This window comes from Melospiza melodia, chromosome 30, assembly GCF_035770615.1.
Source record: "Melospiza melodia melodia isolate bMelMel2 chromosome 30, bMelMel2.pri, whole genome shotgun sequence".
NCBI lineage: Eukaryota > Metazoa > Chordata > Aves > Passeriformes > Passerellidae > Melospiza > Melospiza melodia.
Window position 1 is genome coordinate 3,321,800 of NC_086223.1, and position 21,430 is coordinate 3,343,229.

Genomic DNA, 21,430 nt, shown 5'->3' on the forward strand with positions numbered 1-21,430 from the left:
CCGGTGTGGTCGCAGGTCCCGGTCCCACCCGGTCTCGTCCCGGGCCGCGCCCCGCTGTCCCGGTCCAGCCCGGTCTCGTCCCCAGGCCCCGCCCCTCTGTCCCGGGCCCCGCCCCGCTGGCCCCGGCCCCGCCCCGTCCTCTCCCGGGCCCCGCCCCATCTCTCCCGGCCCCGCCCCTGTCCCCTCACGGCGCCGTTTCCGGCGCGCCCCGGACGCGGCCGTGGCGGCCATGGCGGAGCTGGCGGCGGCGGAGGAGCTCGCCAAGCTCGAGTACCTGTCGCTGGTGTCCAAGGTGTGCACCGAGCTCGACAACCACCTGGGCATCAACGACAAGGATCTGGGTAAGCGGGGCGGCCGCGGCCTTCGGGCACCTCCGGGGCGCTCCGGTGAGCGGCGCGTTCCCGGGCAGAGGCCAGCATGAGGAGGGCCGTAGTGGCCCTTTCGATGGGGTCGGATGTGTTTTGTAAAGGTGCTTTTCGAATATAGACATCAAAAATCATTATTTTTCTTCAAAAGGAACAATTTGTGAGCCTGAGGGAACGCTTTGGTCCCGGGAGAGCTGAGGAGAAGCTCCCCGGGCTTCTCCCCCCACAGGGGCCCTGAGCTGCTTCTGCCCCCTCGTGCCCTGCTTACTCTGCTTTTTACTTTACTAGTTCAATTTACTTCATGCTTTTCCCTCACAGCCGAATTTGTGATAAGTCTTGCCGAGAAGAATACCACGTTTGACTCGTTTAAAGCAATTCTCCTGAAGAATGGCGCTGAGTTCACTGTAAGTGACACCTGAACGTTGTCTGTGTTTTATTCTTGTCATGCTGTATTTTATAGAGCTTTCCATTTTAAAAATAGAAAGGTTGTGAGGAGGTTTTATTGAATTTCTTCAATTGGAAGACTACATACTAATTAGCTTCGGATATTCCTGTCTCCCCTGTCTTCCTCTCCTTCATATTTTTTAAAAACTATTGTACTCTTTGAAAAAGCATCTTCCTGAGCACTCAAACTGCTTATTGTTATGTTGAGCATATAAAACATGGAAGAAACAACTTTTCATGAAGGCAGATGTTGTCATAAGTCTTCTTATGATGCTTTTATGCTGTGTTTATTGATTCCTCAGCAATAATTGTAGTTGGATTAAATAGGTGATTAAAATGATTAGCAGAAAAGTCACTTAGATGAAATTATCATAATTATTTTTGGGTTCTTTTTAGGGCACACACAAAGCCCAATGACAGTTTCTAAAAATCGACCTGCATCTTCAGAATTGAGCATTTTTTTGCCCTGCAATAAACCCTCACTTGTGCCTTCTAACAGTGAAAGTGTTGCTGGCATTTCCTGAAGTATTTTATTGATTTTTTTTTTGTCAGGATTCCCTCATCAGTAACCTGCTACGTCTCATCCAGACAATGCGGCCTCCTCCAAAACCATCCACGAGCAAAGGTACGTGGGGTCAGTGCTCAGTGTGAGCTGAGCTTCTGTTTTCTGCTTTAGTTTTATAATGCAAATCCTATTGTACCATGCATCCTGCTGTTTTTATTCTGAGTGTGCTGCTTAGAGTGTTCTGTATTTCAAATATTCACTAATAATCAGAATTTTCTTTGAAGGGAGGCAACGCAGTGTTCCTTGAATCTCTGTAAAAGCTGTATCAGCCTTTGCATTCGGATGGAAATTAAATTCTATATTTAGTTATAGAAAAAAATCAAGAGTGAGTTGTTGTAGCAGTTCTATTTTGTGTTTCATTGTGCTTTTTTTTGTTTCTTTTTTTATCTCAAAATCAGAGGCAGTTGTCAAACCCAAATCAGAGAAAGAAAAGTTGAGGGAATTGTATCCAGCCCTTTGCAGGCCAGACAATCCCAACATCAGGGTAAGGTGGTCATTTCACATTTCTTTCGTGATTCTGTGAAAACTTTTAATTTTTTTTTTTTTTAGTTTCAGCCTTTTTTCTCTGTCTAATGCATGGATAAATGTGAACTTTGAGAGATGAAATGTGGAAGAGGTAGAAGGCTGGTGTTGCTGCACATTGTTGCAGAGAATAGCTGTTAGCAATTTGCCATGTTGATACTATTTTGCAGAATATGTGGAAGATGAGTCTCTTGTGACATGAAATTTGTAGCCTGGCCTTCCTTACATAATGTTGAAAGTAACGGTGTGTTACAAACTAATTAAATGTGTGGTATATTTAGAAGCTATGAGGGACTTGCATTTTTTATTTCTGTAACAATTTGAGGCATTGAGACGGAACTTTCTGTTGCATAAAAGCAGAATTGTCTCAATATTGTGGCCAAATAGGGAGAGTCCTTTTTTTCTTTATCTCACATCGAGCCTGATTTTTTAAATCTTGCATTCTTTCTAAATAGATACACGTATGCTGATAACTCTGTAGATTAATTCTTTGTGACAAGCTTTTTATCAGCCCTTTTGCAGAAAGAGGCATCAGTTTTCTGTCCTTGCAGAACATGCTGGATGAAGATGATGTGAAAGTGGCAGCTGATGCCCTGAAGGAGCTGGAAGCTCTGATGCCCAGTGCAGACAAGCAGAGCAAGCAGAGGAGCAGCGACCATCGGTAGGTGCCTGGTGTGTGTATGGGGGAATGTCTTGGCTGCTCTCATTGCCTGAGGTGGAAATGCTCTGCAGAGGTGGTATTGGGGCTGCTCTCATTGCCTGAGGTGGAGTTGGGGCTGCTGTCATTGCCTGAGGTGGAAATGCTCTGCAGAGATGGCATTGGGGCTGCTCTCATTGCCTGAGGTGGAAATGCTCTGCAGAGATGGAACTGGGGCTGCTCTCATTGCCTGAGGTGGAAATGCTCTGCAGAGGTGGAATTGGGGCTGCTCTTGTTGCCTGAGGTGGAAATGCTCTGCAGAGATGGCATTGGGGCTGCTCTCATTGCCTGAGGTGGAAATGCTCTGCAGAGGTGGAACTGGGGCTGCTCTCATTGCCTGAGGTGGAAATGCTCTGCAGAGATGGAGTTGGGGCTGCTCTCATTGCCTGAGATGGAGTTGGGGCTGCTGTCATTGCCTGAGGTGGAAATGCTCTGCAGAGGTGGCATTGGGGCTGCTCTCATTGCCTGAGGTGGAAATGCTCTGCAGAGGTGGAATTGGGGCTGCTCTTGTTGCCTGAGGTGGAAATGCTCTGCAGAGGTGGAATTGGGGCTGCTCTCATTGCCTGAGGTATAAATGCACTGCAGAGGTGGCATTGGGGCTGCTCTCATTGCCTGAGGTGGAAATGCACTGCAGAGATGGAGTTGGGGCTGCTCTTGTTGCCTGAGGTGGAAATGCTCTGTGGGGATGGAACTGGGGCTGCTCTCATTGCCTGAGGTGGAAATGCTCTGCAGAGATGGAACTGGGGCTGCTCTTGTTGCCTGAGGTGGAAATGCTCTGCAGAGATGGCATTGGGGCTGCTGTCATTGCCTGAGGTGGAAATGCACTGTGGGGATGGAACTGGGGCTGCTCTCATTGCCTGAGGTGGAAATGCTCTGCAGAGATGGAGTTGGGGCTGCTCTCATTGCCTGAGGTATAAATGCTCTGCAGAGATGGAACTGGGGCTGCTGTCATTGCTTGAGGTGGAAATGCTCTGCAGAGGTGGAATTGGGGCTGCTCTCATTGCCTGAGGTGGAAATGCTCTGCAGAGATGGAATTTTGGTTTGTTAGGGTGAAGAAAAGGAAGAGGAGCCGGAGCCGTAGCAGGGACAGGAAGCGGAGGCACAGATCGCGCTCCAGGTCCCGTTCCAGGACCTGGGACAGGAACAGGGGAAAATCCAGATACAGATCAAGGAGCAGGAGTTGGAGCCCCAGTAAGGAGCGCAGGGATCGGGACAAATACCTTGAGAAGAGCCATGAGAGGTGGAGGGACAAGCACATAGACCGACCACCAGCTGAGGAGCCTTCCATTGGGGACATCTACAATGGCAAAGTCACCAGCATCATGCAGTTTGGGTGCTTTGTGCAGCTGGAAGGACTGAGGTACCCTTTGATGTTTCCTAGAGATCTGGGGTATTCTGTGGGTTCCCCAGAGGGAGGAGGAATTGAGAATCTGACTCCATGTTCTTAGAAGGCTAATTTGTTATTTTGTGATCTATATTATATTAAAGAATGATATACTATACTATACTAAAGAATAGAGAAAGGATATTTACAGAAGGCTTAACGAGATAGTAATGAAAAACTTGTGACTCTTTCCAGAGCCTCCACACAGCTGGGCTGTGATTGGTCATTAAGTCAAAACAATTCACGTGAAACCAATAAAACAATGACCAGTTGGTAAACAATGTCCAAACCACATTCCAAAGCAGGAAAACACAGGAGAAGCAATCAGATAATTATTGTTTTCATTTTTCTCTGAGACTTCTCAGCTTCCCAGGAGAAGAAATCCTGGCAAAGACATTTTTCAGAAAATATGACAGTGACATTGATCTGGTACTGCTTCAGCTCAGTTCTCTTTTCTGCTGGTACCTTAGAGATGTGGTGAAGGTACCAGCAGGAATTCTGGGCTTTGAAGGGATGTTTCAGAAAAATAAATTTGACAGTGGAGAATTATAAAATTCTCATTACAAAAACCAGATTGTGGACATACACAGTCTGTTGACAGCCCTTCAGATCACTCAGAATCTATATTAAAATCTGTTGCTGTCAGAGTAATAATGTGCCCCTTCCATGCCCCTCTGTTTCACTGCAGGAAACGTTGGGAAGGCTTGGTGCACATCTCAGAGCTGCGAAGAGAAGGACGGGTTGCCAACGTTGCTGATGTTGTGAGCAAAGGACAAAGAGTGAAAGTCAAAGTGTTGTCTTTTACTGGATCCAAAACCAGCCTGAGCATGAAGGTACAGTGCTAAAATTCTTAAAATGATGCCTCTTCTTGCTATTTTTCACTCTTTTTGGTTGGAAACTAATGCATAACCATTCAGTTGGGAGTTAAAAATTAAGTTACCATTCTGTATTTAAGCAGCCTATTAATTTTTACACGTTTTCTCTAGTTTTGATGTAGTTTCTTGGCTTGACATGATATTAAAGAGGCAATTTCTTGGCTTGACATGATATCAAAGAGTCAAGGCAAACCTCAAGCTGTTGCTGTTTGTCTTCCTCTTTCAGTAGGGGAGAAGCTTTTAATTTTAAACTTAATCACTACTATTGCCAAGACAGAGGGTGTTCCATGTTCTTAGCTGAAAAAACCCAAAAAGCTTACAAACCAGCATTTTTTGTGAATGGGCTGTTAATGGCAGAGTTAATAGATAAGGAGAAGTGTAGAGCTGATTGATTAACTAATCCGTCTGATACAGGATTGTGGTGGTGTTCACAGGGGTCCCAGGATGAGGGAAGAGATGAGAATCTTGACTCCATGTTTCAGAAGACTGATTTATTATTTTATGATATATATTATATTGAAAGAAAATGATGTATTAAAATTATACTAAAAGAATAGAAGAAAGGATTTCATCAGAAGGCTAGCAAGGGATAGAGAGGAATGATAATAAAATTTTGGAACTGACCAGAGAGTCTGAGACAGCTGGACTGGGATTGGCCATTAATTAGAAACAACCACATGAGACCAATCACAGATCCACTTGTTGCATTCCACAGCAGCAGATAATCATTGTTTACATTTCATTTCTGAGGCCTCCCAGCTTCTCAGGAGAAAAAAAATTGTAGCAAACGGATTTTTCATAAAATATGTCCGTGACACAGGATGTTGATCAAGACACTGGGGAGGACCTGAACCCAAACCGTAGGAGGAACCTGGTTGGAGAAACCAATGAGGAGAGCTCCATGAGGAACCCAGACAGACCCAGCCACCTGTCCCTGGTGAGCGCCCCCGAGGTGGAGGACGACAGCCTGGAGAGGAAACGCCTCACCCGCATCTCTGACCCCGAGAAATGGGAGATAAAACAGGTCTGTGCTGCACTCAGGGCAATGGGATAAAGGTGGTGAAGTTGTCAGGGAGTTTAATGAGCTGGAATACAGCTCCTGGATTGTGTAACTTGCTCATTAACTTGGAATTGCTGGTTTCCGATCTGGGATTGTTTAGTTGGGGTTTAGAGTAACAGAAGGATGACTTGGTCAGAGGCTGGGTGAGGATACAGGATGCAGAACCATTCCTTTGTTCCTGTTTTGTGGGATCTCAGCACCTCAGGACTGATGTGCAGAGTGACCGAGACCACCCTTGGGGGGCTCGGGAGTCCTGGAATGTTGCCAGAAGTGTCTGGTGGCTGGACTTTGATCCTACATGGGAGATGACACCTGTATGAGGATGGGAGGATTTCACTGGGTGAATGGTGAAGGGATAAGTTAATTAGAGAGTGAAACACAGAGTTTAAGATTTCTGTACAGGGGGGTCTAGAGAAGTAAGATGAAGGAATTGGGGGGTGTCCTGTCCTTCTTCTTCTTCTTCTTGGCCTCCATCTTCTGTGATGATGTTGGCACTTTGGGATTGGTTATTACTAAAAGTGTACTGGTTAATAAGGGTAAAAGGTATTGGGGAAAATTGATAAATATTATATATGTAATTTTGAGTATAAAGATAGGTGACCACCCCGGGGGCTCGCAGTGTGCTCATGGCTGGCTTGCTGTGCAGACCTCTGTTGAGCTGAGAGAAAAACTTTTAGATAAACAACTAATAAACACTGAAGTCTGAGAAAGAACCTGAAGCCTCTTCTCGTCCTTTGAAGCGCAGGCTACCCAAGGCCACCCCGGGCCTTTCCAGGTCATTGAAACAGCCGAGAAGCCGACACTGTTTTACAGGAATGGGGTTAGAACTGACTCATAGGCATGAGTTATGTTCATTCATGAGGACATATTCATGGTGTGTTCATTCTGTTCCCAGATGATTGCAGCTAATGTGCTTTCCAAGGAAGAGTTCCCTGACTTTGATGAGGAGACTGGGATTCTTCCTAAAGTGGATGATGAAGAAGGTAATATTTCCCAGCAGTCTTATTCTTGTAAATTCCTTGTCTTTCTGGATGTATTTTGATTCAAAAATATATTGATGATAGAAGTAACTATAAAGCATCACACAGTTTGCTATCATCTTTATATTTGGAACTAGGGTTCTTCTGGCTGTATTATTAGTGGCATTTGGATGTGCCCTGTCTGTGCATTTTATTTGCAGTGTTTCCGCTCTTAAAACTCCTAAGGAGTTTTAAGAATATCTTTAATATTCTAAGGAGTTTCAAAATATTATAAGGAGTTGTAAGAATATCTTTAATATTCTAAGGAGTTTCAAAATATTATAAGGAGTTTTAAGAATATCTTTAATATTCTAAGGAGTTTCAAAATATTATAAGGAGTTGCAAGAATATCTTTAATATTCTAAGGAGTTTCAAAATATTATAAGGAGTTGTAAGAATATCTTTAATATTCTAAGGAGTTTTTCAATATTACAAGGAGTTTTAAGAATATCTTTAAGAATACACAGGAAGCATTATTTGAAGAGGCACTTCAATGTACCCAAAAGATGTTTGATTTTTTCTGTAACAATTGTCACTTGTGAATTTTAGATGAGGATCTTGAGATTGAGCTAGTTGAAGAGGAGCCACCATTTCTTCGAGGTCACACTAAACAGAGCATGGATATGAGTCCCATTAAAATAGTAAAGGTAAGAGATTTCCAGGGCTAAAACCAATGTACTTGATTAAATGATATAAGTATTTAGGAATTTAATAACCTGTTTCCCACCTGCTCATTACTGAGAGCCCTGAAAAACATAACCATTGAACTCCTTCCAAATAAAGCTGGGTTCTAACTTAACTGGTGACTCTCAAGTGGAATAATGGAACTGAAATGCCATTTTACATAGGTGTGTTAGAACAAAGTTTCTCTGATCTGCTTTTTCTTATGTTTTGAAAGTAGAAAGTAGTAAAGAAATATTTTCATTGGTTGTGCCTGTAATCTTTCTGACTGGGCACTGTAAGGATGCTCCATATTAGTTATGACTATAAAAATTCATGAGGCCAGCCTGATGGAAATACCCTGGAAATCTAATGATCAAAATGTAACATTTAAAAAGCATTTTTAGAAGATGTTCCTAAAGAAAAGTTATATTGAAGGTGAAGGAATGGTAGTGCTTGAAGTCTTTTCTTGTTGCTCTGCAGAACCCAGATGGTTCCCTGTCCCAGGCTGCCATGATGCAAAGTGCTTTAGCTAAAGAGAGGCGAGAGCTGAAACAAGCCCAGAGGGAAGCAGAGATGGATTCCATCCCCATGGGCCTCAACACACACTGGGTGGATCCTCTCCCTGATGGTATGTTTGAGCACAGCTGAACTGTGCCTTTTTTGTGCTGCTCCAGCAGCACAGGAGAGATGTCTTGATGCTGTGTTTGTCTGCCACACTTTAAAAGTGAGTCAAAACAAAAATGCTTTTCCACTGAAATGGAAATAGGAATGTCAGGGGAAGTGTACAGGCATATCCTGTAAAAGTGGGGGTATCCACTTGGAAACTTAAAAACATTTAAGCACACACAGAATAGAAGGCCTGGATGGTGGAGCAGTTGGAGCAGGATCATCAGGGTCTGTGCTGGGTGTGTAAATGATGGAATTGTTTCTTTTCTAGTGGATGGAAGACAAATAGCTGCAAACATGAGAGGTATTGGGATGATGCCAAATGATATCCCAGAGTGGAAGAAACATGCATTTGGTGGCAACAAAGCTTCTTATGGTAAGAAGACCCAGCTTTCCATCATTGAACAGAGAGAGAGTCTCCCAATCTTCAGACTCAAGGAGCAGCTGATACAAGTAAGACTCATGAAAAGGCATTCTGGTTTGAGCAAGCAGTAATTTAAAATAAATACTCTTGGTTTAGCTTTTTGATAGGTGAATAGCCAGCTGATAATTTTAAGTGCAGAACTTAAGCTCACAATATGTATTTTAAAGTATTTTATATATATATGTATATTTAATGAGGTTCCAGATATTTACTAATGTAAGTCAAAATTGATACTAAAATCATGTGAGTAAGTCAGCTGAGCACTTAAACAGGTTGCTGACTTGATCAATAGGAACATGATTTTTATTCTGAGTTAATTGAAGCAAAAGCAAGAGCTGCTCAATCTAATCCCAGATAGCCCATGCTATTTTGTTTGGCTTGTTTTGATTAAAAAAAAATTAACAAGTGCATGTTTTCTGATCTTTTCTAGGCTGTGCATGACAACCAGATTCTGATTGTTATTGGAGAGACAGGATCTGGGAAAACAACCCAGATTACCCAGTACCTGGCTGAGGCAGGATATACCTCAAGGGGGAAGATTGGATGTACTCAGCCTCGCAGAGTGGCTGCAATGTCTGTTGCAAAGAGGGTGTCAGAGGAATTTGGTTGCTGCTTGGGACAAGAGGTGAATTTCAATGTTGAAGAACATGCCAAAATAATCATGAAAAGTAGGAAAAATCAGTGTTGGAGCTGGTTGTCTTGTGTATCCATTTGTCTATTCCCTGTGAGCTGTAAAGTGAATTTGTGGAATAATCAAACTGGGCGTTAATGAGGCTGATAATTGTGTAACTTCTATTTCTGTGCAATTCTTCCCTCCAGGTTGGCTACACCATTAGATTTGAAGACTGCACCAGCCCTGAGACTGTCATCAAATACATGACAGATGGGATGTTACTGAGGGAGTGCCTGATAGACCCAGATCTCACCCAGTATGCCATCATCATGCTGGATGAGGCCCATGAGAGGACCATCCATACTGATGTGCTCTTTGGGCTCCTGAAGAAGGTAATACAGCCTGGATTTTTACTGCTTTCAGTGTGGGGAGGAAAGTGTGGCATTTTCAGGGTCCCCAGGATGAAGGAGGAATTGAGAATCTGACTCCGTGTTCTTAGAAGGGTAATTGATTATTATATTGAGTTATATTATATTATATTATATTATATTATATTATATTATATTATATTATATTATATTATATTATATTATATTATATTATATTATATCATATCATATCATATCATATCATATCATATCATATCATATCATATCATATCATATCATATCATATATCATATCTATCATATCATATTGTGCCATATTGTGCCATATTGTGCCATATTATATTCTTTGTGCTATATTATATTCTTTGTGCTATATTATATTTATATCATGCTATATATATTATATCATGCTATATATATTATATTATGCTAGATTATATTACATTATGTTATATTACATTGTTATATTACATTATGTTATATTATATTATGTTATGCTATATTTTGTTATGCTATATTTTGTTATGCTATATTTTGTTATGCTATATTTTATTTTGTTATGCTATATTTTATTATGCTATATTTTATTATATTATGCTAGATTACATTATGCTAGATTATATTATGCTAGATTATATTATGCTATATCACATCACATTATATCACATCACATTATATCATCATGCTATATCACATTATATCATGCTATATATCACATTATATCATGCTATACTAAACTATACTAAAGAATAGAGAAAGGTTACAGACAGAAGGCCACAAAAATGATAATGAAAGCTCCTGACTCCTCAGAGCCTTGACACAGCCTGACCCTGATTGGCCATTAAGTTAAAACAATTCACATGTTGGATAAACAATCTCCAACCACATTCCAAACCAGCAAAACACAGGAGAAGCTTCTCATCTTCCCAGGAGAAAATCCTGGGAAGGGGATTTTTTCAGAAAATATGACAGTGACAGGAGAGCAGAGGCAAAGGTGAAGTCACACAATTTAGGTTCATACATGTGCTTCGAGAGCAAATATTCTTAAGGTTTATGGTCTGAATCTTGGTGAAATGAGCCTCTGTGTGGAGGCAGAGCAAGCAAAATGCAGCAGAACAATGAGAATTTGCCATCCTGGATGTTCATAATGGTGGATGAACAGGGGAGTGTTCTTGCTTTGCTCATCCTGCTCTACCAAAAGCTTTCTTGTGATAATGTTGCTGAGGGAGGCTTCAAATGGGACCTCAGGGGTCGATTTCTGAAATTCTGGTACTGGGATGAGCTGCCCCTCTACTCAGATGTTAAAACACCTTTTATTACTGGTTGTATTTGTCTGATTTTAGTCAATCCATATTTTGTATAGTTCCAAAGGCAATAAATGACTTGAGACCTTTGTTCTCCTGCAGACAGTGCAGAAACGGCAGGACATGAAGCTGATAGTGACATCAGCAACTCTGGATGCTTGTGAAATTCTCTCAGTATTTCTATGAAGCACCAATCTTCACAATTCCTGGCAGAACATACCCAGTAGAAATTCTGTACACAAAAGAGCCAGAGACAGATTATTTGGATGCCAGCCTGATTACAGTGATGCAGATCCATTTACAGAGCCACCAGGTGAGTAGAAAATGGTCTGAGTTATTGGTGATTTAAAGATCTCTGAGCAAGATCTTTGTATGAATCATGGATCATGTTAGTAATGTGAGCAAAATGCTCTTTCTTGTTTGTAAATACAGTAACTAAAATGCTGAAAATTTTGGGTGAAAGACTGAAGTTTGTTGCCTTTGGCTAAGAGTTGCTAGCAAAGTTGGGGATCCTCAGCAATGGAAAACATGAGGATGAAAATATGGAAATGCAGGAGTTGTAATGAACAGAATTGATTCTGTGGATGTTTTGATTTACTTCCTGTGTAGGTGACATTTTGGTCTTTCTGACTGGCCAGGAAGAGATTGACACTGCCTGTGAAATCCTCTATGAGAGGATGAAATCTCTAGGACCTGATGTTCCAGAGTTAATTATCCTGCCAGTGTACTCAGCTTTGCCAGTGAAATGCAGACCAGGATCTTTGACCCAGCCCCACCAGGGAGCAGAAAGGTAATTTCATCTTTGTTCCCTGTCATCTTCTGCTGATATATTTTAATAGTGGGGTGTATTACAGTGCTTAAAGGATAAACTTTTTGGGGAAAAGATTATTTACAGCTAAGAGCATATTTTTGATTGTATGCATCTCAAGTTATCTAAGCCTTTCAACACATGTAAAAACATCTGGTGGAGCAAACCTCTGTGTGGAATGTTCTTGGTGTGTTATTTAATGGATACTAACTTCAGTTAATCTAAAGATCTAAAATCTAAATGCAGTTCCTGTTGGATGGAGGTAAATTTCCTACCAAGCAGCTAGTGAATATCTAGAGTACAATCTCAGGGAGATTTTTCTCTGAATACAGGCTGTCTGAGTGATAGGTAAAAAAATCTCCCTGAAGTCAGTGCAGTCTTGCTTTGAATTGTGGATTTTTTCACGCTCTTTTCCTTTTTGCCCAAACTTTAAACAAAGGTAGATACTTAAAACCTGTCCATCTTTGTGGATAACATCTCCTTCTGTTCCCTGTGAGCACATTACTCCTTTCTACATTAAGTGACAGTGGTTGCATTTGTAACAAACTGCTCATATTACACCAGAGGGTGAAGTTGGGTGGTGGGGTTGTCTTGGCAGCCTGACCCAGAGCTGCTGCTGACTCAAACTGTGATTTGCAGGTTGTCATGCCACCAACATTGCAGAGACATCTCTGACTATTGATGGAATATATTATGTGGTTGATCCTGGCTTTGTGAAGGCAGAAAGTTTATAACTCCAAGACTGGAATTGACCAGCTGGTGGTGACACCAATTTCCAGGTAGGTATTCTGTGTTTGGCTCTCCCATGGGTGTTGTGTGTCTTGCCAATGTGGCATCCAAGCACAAGTGAGCAAAATGAGGCAGTGATAAACCCACATTTGTGATAGCTCCCTGAATCTATGTGTGCAGAATACATACTTCCCTGTGTTGTACTGAAAGTCAAGTAAAATTGTGAATAACTCCTTTTCTTTTCTTTTCTTTTCTTTTCTTTTCTTTTCTTTTCTTTTCTTTTCTTTTCTTTTCTTTTCTTTTCTTTTCTTTTCTTTTCTTTCTTTTCTTTTCTTTTTCTTTTCTTTTCTTTTCTTTTCTTTTCTTTCTTTCCTTTCCTTTCTTTCCTTTCCTTTCCTTTCCTTTCCTTTCCTTTCCTTTCCTTTCCTCTTTCCTTTCTTTCCTTTCCTTTCCTTCCTTCCTTTCCTTTCCTTTCCTTTCCTTTCCTTTCCTTTCCTTTCCTTTCCTTTCCTTTCCTTTCCTTTCCTTTCTTTCCTTTCCTTTCCTTTCCTTTCCTTTCCTTTCCTTTCCTTTCCTTTCCTTTCCTTTCCTTTCCTTTCCTTTCCTTTCCTTTCTTTCCTTTCCTTTTCCTTTTCCTTTCCTTTCCTTTCCTTTCCTTTTCCTTTTCCTTTCCTTCCTTTCCCTTCCCTCCCCTTCCCTTCCCCTTCCCCTTCCCCCTTCCCCTTTCCTTTTTCACCTGGTTTTATTTCACTTGTTTTCAAGCACAAGTGAGGCAAAATGAGACAATAATAAACCCACATTTCTGATAGCTCCTTGAGTCTGTGCCGATTGAAAGCCTTTCTATAAATACAGGTAAATTTGTGAATAACCATTTTATTTAACTCATTTTCACCTGGTTTTTTGTACCTGTTCCCTTGTTCTCTTTAGGCTCAAGCCAAGCAGCGTGCAGGGCAGGGCTGGCAGAACAGGCCCAGGGAAATGCTACAGGCTGTACACAGAACGTGCATACAGGGATGAGATGCTGACCACCAACGTGCCTGAAATCCAGAGAACAAATTTGGCCAGCACAGTGCTCTCCCTGAAGGTGGGTATTTCACCAGCTTGTAGCAAGCCAGCCTGCTAAGTGTGTCAATAAATGAGTTTCTGCCTTTGAGTCTCAGGAAGTAGTGCTGTAATTTTAGATTTAGGGAACAGAGGTAGTTTGGAAGGGAGATTTCAACAAAAGCAATTCTCAGGCATTGGGCTTGCTCCTGTGTTTTTTCTTGAGGGTTATTCTGTTGGATAGCCAGCTAAATGATGAGCTTCAGCTGCATGAATCAGGTTACTTGCAGGAGGTAGGAGAAACAGAAATCTCCAGCAGTAGCACTTCCTTTGTAGGGGACCTTTACATTGTTAACAGGTGAGATAAATTGTTTTAGAGTGAGTTTAGAGCTGCAAACCTGGCAAGTCTTAAGTGTGTACCATCCCTCTGGAGGGTCTGTGAGCTGGATTAACACAGTCACAGCTGGGAGAGCTGCTGCCATTCCCCTCCCTGGGAGCACACCTAAAGGTCCTGTGGAGCTGTCAGGCCACTCTGCTTTACAAGACACAATCCCAAAGGCAGCATTCAGCTTCTGTTTCTCCTCAACTGAATCATGTTGCTTGAGGGGTGTGTGGAGCAGTACCTAAAAGAGCAGAGCAGAAAGCTGAGCAGTGCAGGAATGCCATGGCCAGTGCTCCTTATTTCAGGTGCAGGAAGGCAGCTGTGCATTCATACCTGCAGTCAGGATAAGCACATCAGGCTAGAGCTGCCTAAAGTTGTGTAGTGCCTCTCTATTTGCTGTTACATCTCAGGCTGGAGTTTGTTGCTTTCCTTCTGGAATGTTTTAACTTGGTTTTTCTCCCATCCCTCCCAGGCTATGGGCATCAATGATTTGCTGTCCTTTGACTTCATGGATGCTCCCCCCATGGAAACTCTGATCACAGCCATGGAGCAGCTCTACACCCCTGGGAGCTCTGGATGATGAGGGGCTGCTCACTCGGCTTGGGACGTAGGGTAGGCAGAATAAAATCCTTCTTAGCATTCTTGGTTTGCTTTTGCTGTCACTGTCTTGTAGTTTTTGGTAGCTTTTCATTTACCACAGCTCTGCTTGTACCTTCTGTTTTTTTAAGGTACCTTAAAAGATACCTTTAAAAGTGCCTTCTACTTTTTTAAAATACCTTCTGCTTTTTTCAAAGTGCCTTCTGCTTTTTAAAGAGCAACTAGTGTTTTTTTTTATTCATAAATTTACATTTATTATGTCTAAAAACTTCCTGTAAGTATTGGGATATTCTTGTGATAGTGAATTACAGACAAATAATTTGCTTCATGTTGAGTGAAGTGATTGTGGATCAAGCACACCTCTTTGCAAAATAAATATGTGAGAAAAGGGCATTGCTTTGTTTTGCACTGAGAAGACTGGAGATTTTTCACAGAATGCCTGGAAATATTTTTCTTGCAGATGGCAGAATTCCCCCTGGAGCCTATGCTGTGTAAGATGTTGATCATGTCAGTGCACCTGGGATGCAGTGAGGAGATGCTGACAATTGTGTCCATGCTGTCTGTGCAGAATGTGTTCTACAGGCCAAAGGTGAGCAGCTGAGCCAGAGGCAGCAGTGTTACAGTCTTGGTGTGAAAGCTTCAGGGGTTAGGAGTGAGCATATTTCCAAAAGAAACTTGTAATTTGGTCAGAACATTTGCCTCTGCAAATGTTCCTTTTCATGTAAGGGCCTGTAGCTGAGCTGTTGGTAGTTTCTTTGCAGATGGGAATGTGAAAAGTCTTAAAATTGCTCCTGTGTGGTGGTGTTCACAGGGAAGAGATGAGAATCTTGACTCCATATTTGAGGAGGCTGTGTTATATTATTTTATGATGTATATATTATATTAAAACTATACTAAAAAGAATAGAAGAAAGGATTTCATCAGAAGGCTTGAAAGGAATGGAATGATAATAAAATCTTGAGAGTCTGAGCCAGCTGACTGTGATTGGCATTAATTAAAACCAACCACATGAGACCAATCAAAGATGCACCTGTTGCATTCCACCAGCAGCAGATAACCATTGTTTACATTTCATTTCTGAGACCCCCCCCAGCTTCTCAGGAGAAAAAATCCTGTCAAAAGGATTTTTCATAAAATATGTCTGTGACACTCTTGCATTTCCCAACAAACACACACACCCAAAACCAAGTCAGTCCCCAGCTCTGCAGTCAGATTGCCTTTACATTTTGAGAAAGTATTTCTTCATGGCACCTCTATCCTCGTGCTGCTTTCTTTAAAGTCAGTAGGTAAAACAGGCTCTGCTGTGGTGGGATCAGGTTTGTCTTGGATCCATTACTTTTTCAGGGTAGTTAACTTCAGTTCTGATCTATGTAACTGCAGCATTTGATTAATGTTTTATGTGCAGATGGGAGTAGGTGTGTGAATCACCAGCTCAAAACTACTGCTTCACATTTCTTGATGAATTACTGAAAGAATTGTAGGAGCAGTTAGAAAACCAGTTAGTGCTAGTGTGTGCATATGCTTCCTGCAATATAAATGAGCATTTACTTTGATGTGTTCATTTCAAAATAGGGACTGAAATTGAAAAAACCACTCTGTGTTGTTCTTAATCTGTTTACTATTATATTTTTCTGAAAAATCCCTTCACCAGGATTGTTTTTTTTTCTGGGAAGCTGAGAAGCTTCAGAAAAAAGAAAAAAAAATCATTTTATTTGTTTCTTCATGTTTTGTTGCTTTGGAATGTAGTTTAGAAATTGTTTATCCAACATTGTGAATTGTTTTTACTTAATGACCAATCACAGCCTAGCTATGTCAGGACTCTGGAGAGTCATGAGTTTTTGATTAGTATCTTGTTAAACTTTCTGTCTGTTTCTCTATTCTTTAGTATAGTTTTAGTATAGTATAAAATATATATTATATTGATATAGTATTGAAATATAATATAGTATGAAATATTAATATAGTATGAAATATAATATAGTATGAAAAATATAATATAATATAATATAATATAATATAATATAATATAATATAATATAATATAATATAATATAATATAATATAATATAATATAATATAATGTAATATAATCTTTCTAAAAACATGAAGTCAAATTCATCTTTTCTTCCTGCCATGGGGGGACCCCAAAAATACCACATTAATCCTGTTATCATTATCATGATAGGTTTAAAATGATAGGTAAAAAATGATATGAATGACAAGGAGCTGTGTCATCCTTATTGTCCAGGGATTTTCTCCATGATGTAGATATCTTATATATTGATGGATATTTTATGTGTTAGGATAAACAAGCACTTGCTGATCAAAAGAAAGCCAAGTTCCATCAAACAGAAGGTGACCACCTCACTCTGCTGGCTGTGTACAATTCCTGGAAGAACAATAAGTTTTCAAATCCTTGGTGCTATGAAAATTTCATCCAGGCTCGTTCCTTGCGCCGGGCTCAGGACATTCGCAAGCAGATGTTGGGCATCATGGACAGGTGAGCACCTCAAGGAGGGACAAGTTCTGACTCTGTGGTGTTGGGAAGGGTGAAAGTTTGACAAGAAAGTCTCATAGATCTGTATGCTTAGCAGAAAGATTTTGGAATGTAGAGTTTGATGAAAGAATAGAGATGGAAGCAAGTTTTGATTGAGAAGAAAAGAATTGCTGAATTGCTGAGCCAGTCTTACTGGATAACCAAGGAGGCAAAGGGTGTGTTGGTTAGAAGGGGTTTTTAGGACTTAGAGCAAGATGTTTTTACCAAGCAGAAAGATAGCACAGGCAAAGAAGGCAGCAAAGTTGCAAGCAGAAAAAAGGTCTCAGAATTTTCCACTGCGAGAAAACTGAAAAACAACTTCCAGCTTAAACTGTAATGTACTGACTTTGAGTGATTGGAGAACAGTAACATGATTATGGTAATTACAGTAGTTATGATAGGCTATAGATAAAAGTTAAGGTATAAATTGGTTCTGCTGTATGAACATGCTCAGCAAAGAAAAGTCTATGATGCATTGTAACCAAAAGAAAAGTATAGAATGCATTGTAACCTAAAGAAAAATATATAATGCATTGTAACCTAAACCAAAGGGTCTCCAGGCTGCCTGCAGCTGGAGCTGACAGCTATAGGTGCAGCTCTGTCACCCACAACTCTGGACTGCTGTAACTTCTTAGATGGAATAAACTGCATTTTGAAGAGCCACCTGGAGTCCCACATCTCTCGCTCAAGCTCTTACACTGTGTCTTCTGTTCTTACATTGTAATAGCTAAAGAAAATTTGCTAAACTGATCTTGGTAGCTGCATCCAAATCTGGAGAGCTCTAATCTTTTTGTCTCTATCTCTTGTCTGGCAGGCATAAGCTGGATGTGGTGTCCTGTGGGAAGGCCACAGTTCGGGTCCAGAAGGCCATTTGCAGTGGCTTCTTCAGGAATGCAGCCAAGAAGGATCCCCAGGAAGGGTACAGGACACTCATTGACCAGCAGGTTGTCTACATCCACCCATCCAGTGCTCTCTTCAACAGGCAGCCTGAATGGTAAGGAAGGCAAGAGCATGGGATTTCCTGTTTCTCCTCAGACTTTATAAAGAGAAAGTTGTGGTGTGTGGAGTACAGATCTGAGCAGAGCTCCTGATTCCTTAGCAATGAGAAAAGTTTCAAGTCTGATTTTGTCTCTTTCTGCTGCTGAGTGTGACTGTTCAGAGGGGTCTGAGGATGGGGAAGAGATGAGATCTGACTCCACGTTTCAGAAGGCTGATTTATTATTTTATGTTATATATTATATTAAAACAATACAAAAAAGAATAGAAGAGAGGATTTCATCAGAAGGCTAGCAAAGAATAGAAAAAGAAAGAATGATAACAAAAGCTTGTGGCTGGGACAGAGTCCAAGCCAGCTGACTGTGATTGGCCATTAATTAGAAACAACCACATGAGACCAATCACAGATGCACCTGTTGCATTCCACAGCAGCAGATAATCAATGTTTACATTTTGTTCCTGAGGTCTCTCAGCTTCTCAGAAGAAAAAAATCCTAATGAAAGGATTTTTCATAAAAGATGTCTGTGACAGCTGAGCTTAGTGCCTGTGCAGAGATGAGACTGACTTTTGGAGCCAGGGCCAGGCCTGAAGTTGTAATTGTTTCTTTATTGGAAGGGGGTTTAAAGCACTGGGTGTTGAAGAGGGAGAGAGCATTGTTTTAAATGGGATGGAGGAGTTCTGTGCTGAAGAGTAGCTGTGAAGTAGGAGGAGGAAGATAAATAATTTCAGATCCTTCTAGTGAACAGAGGTAGTTTGGAGGGAGACTTCAACAAAAGCAATTCTCAAGCACTGGGCTTACTCAGTCCTTTATCAGAGGGATAACTCTTCTGGATGGTTCTTCTGGAGCCTAAAAGGAGCAAGCTTAGCTCCTCCAGCCCTTTCCTTGTTGCTTCTTGTTTGCAAAAACCGATTTTCAGCATTCTGTCCCTTTTGCCAGGGTGGTGTATCACGAGCTGGTGCTGACCACAAGGAGTACATGAGGGAGGTGACAACCATCGATCCTCGCTGGCTGGTGGAGTTTGCCCCAGCTTTCTTCAAGGTCTCTGACCCAACCAAGCTGAGCAAGCAGAAGAAGCAGCAGAGGCTGGAGCCCCTCTACAACCGCTACGAGGAGCCCAACGCCTGGAGGATCTCCCGCGCCTTCCGCCGGCGCTGAGCTCAGCTCCCTGCTGGATCTGCTGCTCTCCTCCTGTGGGACGGGGGCTTCTGCACTGCTGCCACTGTCCTGGGGGACAGACACCCCCCATGCAGCTCAGCTCGGGCAGAGCAGGAGCTCAGGGGGCAGCCCAGATGTGCTGCAGCTGCACAGCCTCTCACGAGTGGGTCTTGGAGCACTTTAGTGATTCCCCTTTTGAGAGACAAAATCTAAGACTCAGGGTCTGGGTACTGAGCTAAACAACACAGAAAAAATGGTGATTTAGAACTGGTTGTTCTCCTTTCAAGAGGCAAAATCTAAGACTCAGGAGTCTGGGTACTGAGCTAAACAATACAAAAAAATGGTGATTTAGAACTAGTTGTTCTCCTTTCAAGAGACAAAATCTAAGACTCAGGAGTCTGGGTACTGAGCTAAACAACACAGAAAAAATGGTGATTTAGAACTGGTTGTTCTTTCAAGAGACAAAATCTAAGACCCAGGAGTCTGGGTACTGAGCTAAACAACACAAAAAAAATGGTGAACTGGTTGTTCATCTTTCAAGAGGAAAAATCTAAGACTGAGGAGTCTGGGTGAGCTGAGCTGAAATTTTCAGCTTCCCCTTTAGATATTTCCCTTTTGAGAGAGAAATCTAAGACCCAGGAGTCTGGGTACTGAGCTGAACAACACAATAAATGGAGAATTTAAAGCTGATTGTTCACCTTTCAAGAGGCAAAATCTAAGACTCAGGAGTCTGGGCATTGAGCTAAACACAAAAAAATGGTGATTTAGAACTGGTTGTTCTCCTTTCAAGAGGCAAAATCTAAGACTCAGGAGTCTGGGTGAACTGAGCTGAAATTTTCAGCTTCCCCTTTTGAGAGACAAAATCTAAGACCCAGGAGTCTGGGTACTGAGCTAAACAACACAAAAAAATGGTGATTTAGAATTGATTGTTCACCTTTCAAGGGACAAAATCTAAGACTGAGGAGTCTGGGTACGAAGCTGAAATTTCAGCTTCCCCTTCTAGAGATTCCCCTTTTAAGACACAAAATCTAAGACCCAGGAGTCTGGGTGAGCTGAGCTGAAATTTTCAGCCTCTCCTTTTAGAGATTCCCCTTTTGAGAGACAAAATCTAAGACTCAGGAGTCTGGGTACTCAGCTGAACAACACAAAAAAGTGGTGATTTAATACTGATTATTCACTTTTCAAGAGACAAAATCTAAGACCCAGGAGTCTGGGTGAACTGAGCTAAACAACACAAAAAAATGATGATTTAAAACTGGTTGCTGACCAGCTTGATCGGTTCTGAGTGACCAGACAAATAGAAGGTGGAATAGTTTGTGTTTTTACCCTGCTAAAAGGGATTTATTTCTGCTTAAGGTTCTTGCTCAGTGACTGCTTTTTGGGAGCAGCCTGTTCTTTATTTACCAAGTTTATGCATTTTCCCATGCACTGTAAATACTTGTATTTTATTTAAGCCATCTGTGGTGAGATATTCAGTATCTCTGGCTTGGGATAAGGCAGGAAAAATTCTTGAAACCCAGCTAGAATATATTTGGACAATGGCACAGGTCAGGCTGCAAGACTTACCCTTCATCCCCATCAGGGTTTATCAACCAGTAACCCCCTCTCCAGCTCAGTTCCACCTGGGAATGTAAGTGGTTACAAGTGTTTGGACCTTTTCTACAATGTGCCATGTGCTTTATTTTCACTTACAAAAATGCTTGGTGGCATCACAGCTGTTGGGTTTTGTAATAGAATGAGCTCTTACAGCTAAAATGTCTGTAAAAATTGTATAACAGTTTATTGTTTTAAAAAAGAAGTGTGCTATGTCAGGCCCAAACTATCTGTAAAATATTTTTTTTTGTTGCTAACAGATGAAATTTATTTGACTCCATAGCTGTAGAAACCTTATTTTTTTTTCTAAAACTGCTAAAATTTGCTAAAATTATTGTTGAAATGAAGAGAAGTAGCTTGACTGGTTGTTTTACACAGTGAATTGGAAGAATGTTTCACATTGAAAAGTAACTGTTGGGAACACCTCTCTGTACAAAGGTGAGCAGGGATGTTCAATGTCCTGAGCTTTCCCTCGTGTTGTATCATCATAAAATTAAAGGGAATTACAAAGTTGTAACTTTGGACTCAGAGAGTCAAGTAAAGGGCAGGGGGTGGCCCGAAGGATAAATGTCAGATCCTTGGAGTGCTGCAGGTGGAGGGATC

General features: G+C 41.4%; 1 protein-coding gene across 1 annotated transcript; it reads left to right on the plus strand.

The window, feature by feature from the left end:
* The first annotated feature begins 214 nt into the window (after positions 1-214).
* On the plus strand, positions 215-21,340 carry DHX8 (DEAH-box helicase 8). Its single transcript, XM_063179101.1, is given in 28 exon segments — positions 215-341; positions 684-769; positions 1,362-1,434; positions 1,773-1,858; positions 2,448-2,557; positions 3,642-3,953; positions 4,666-4,810; positions 5,673-5,876; positions 6,808-6,895; positions 7,481-7,578; positions 8,075-8,222; positions 8,532-8,713; positions 9,115-9,309; positions 9,504-9,689; positions 11,092-11,148; positions 11,150-11,285; positions 11,288-11,302; positions 11,599-11,727; positions 11,730-11,786; positions 12,443-12,516; positions 12,518-12,576; positions 13,454-13,610; positions 14,422-14,556; positions 15,007-15,135; positions 16,850-17,046; positions 17,897-18,076; positions 19,016-19,041; positions 19,044-21,340. Coding segments are annotated over 28 exon segments (3,567 nt in total). The 5' UTR covers positions 215-229; the 3' UTR covers positions 19,235-21,340.
* The last annotated feature ends 90 nt before the right edge of the window (positions 21,341-21,430 follow it).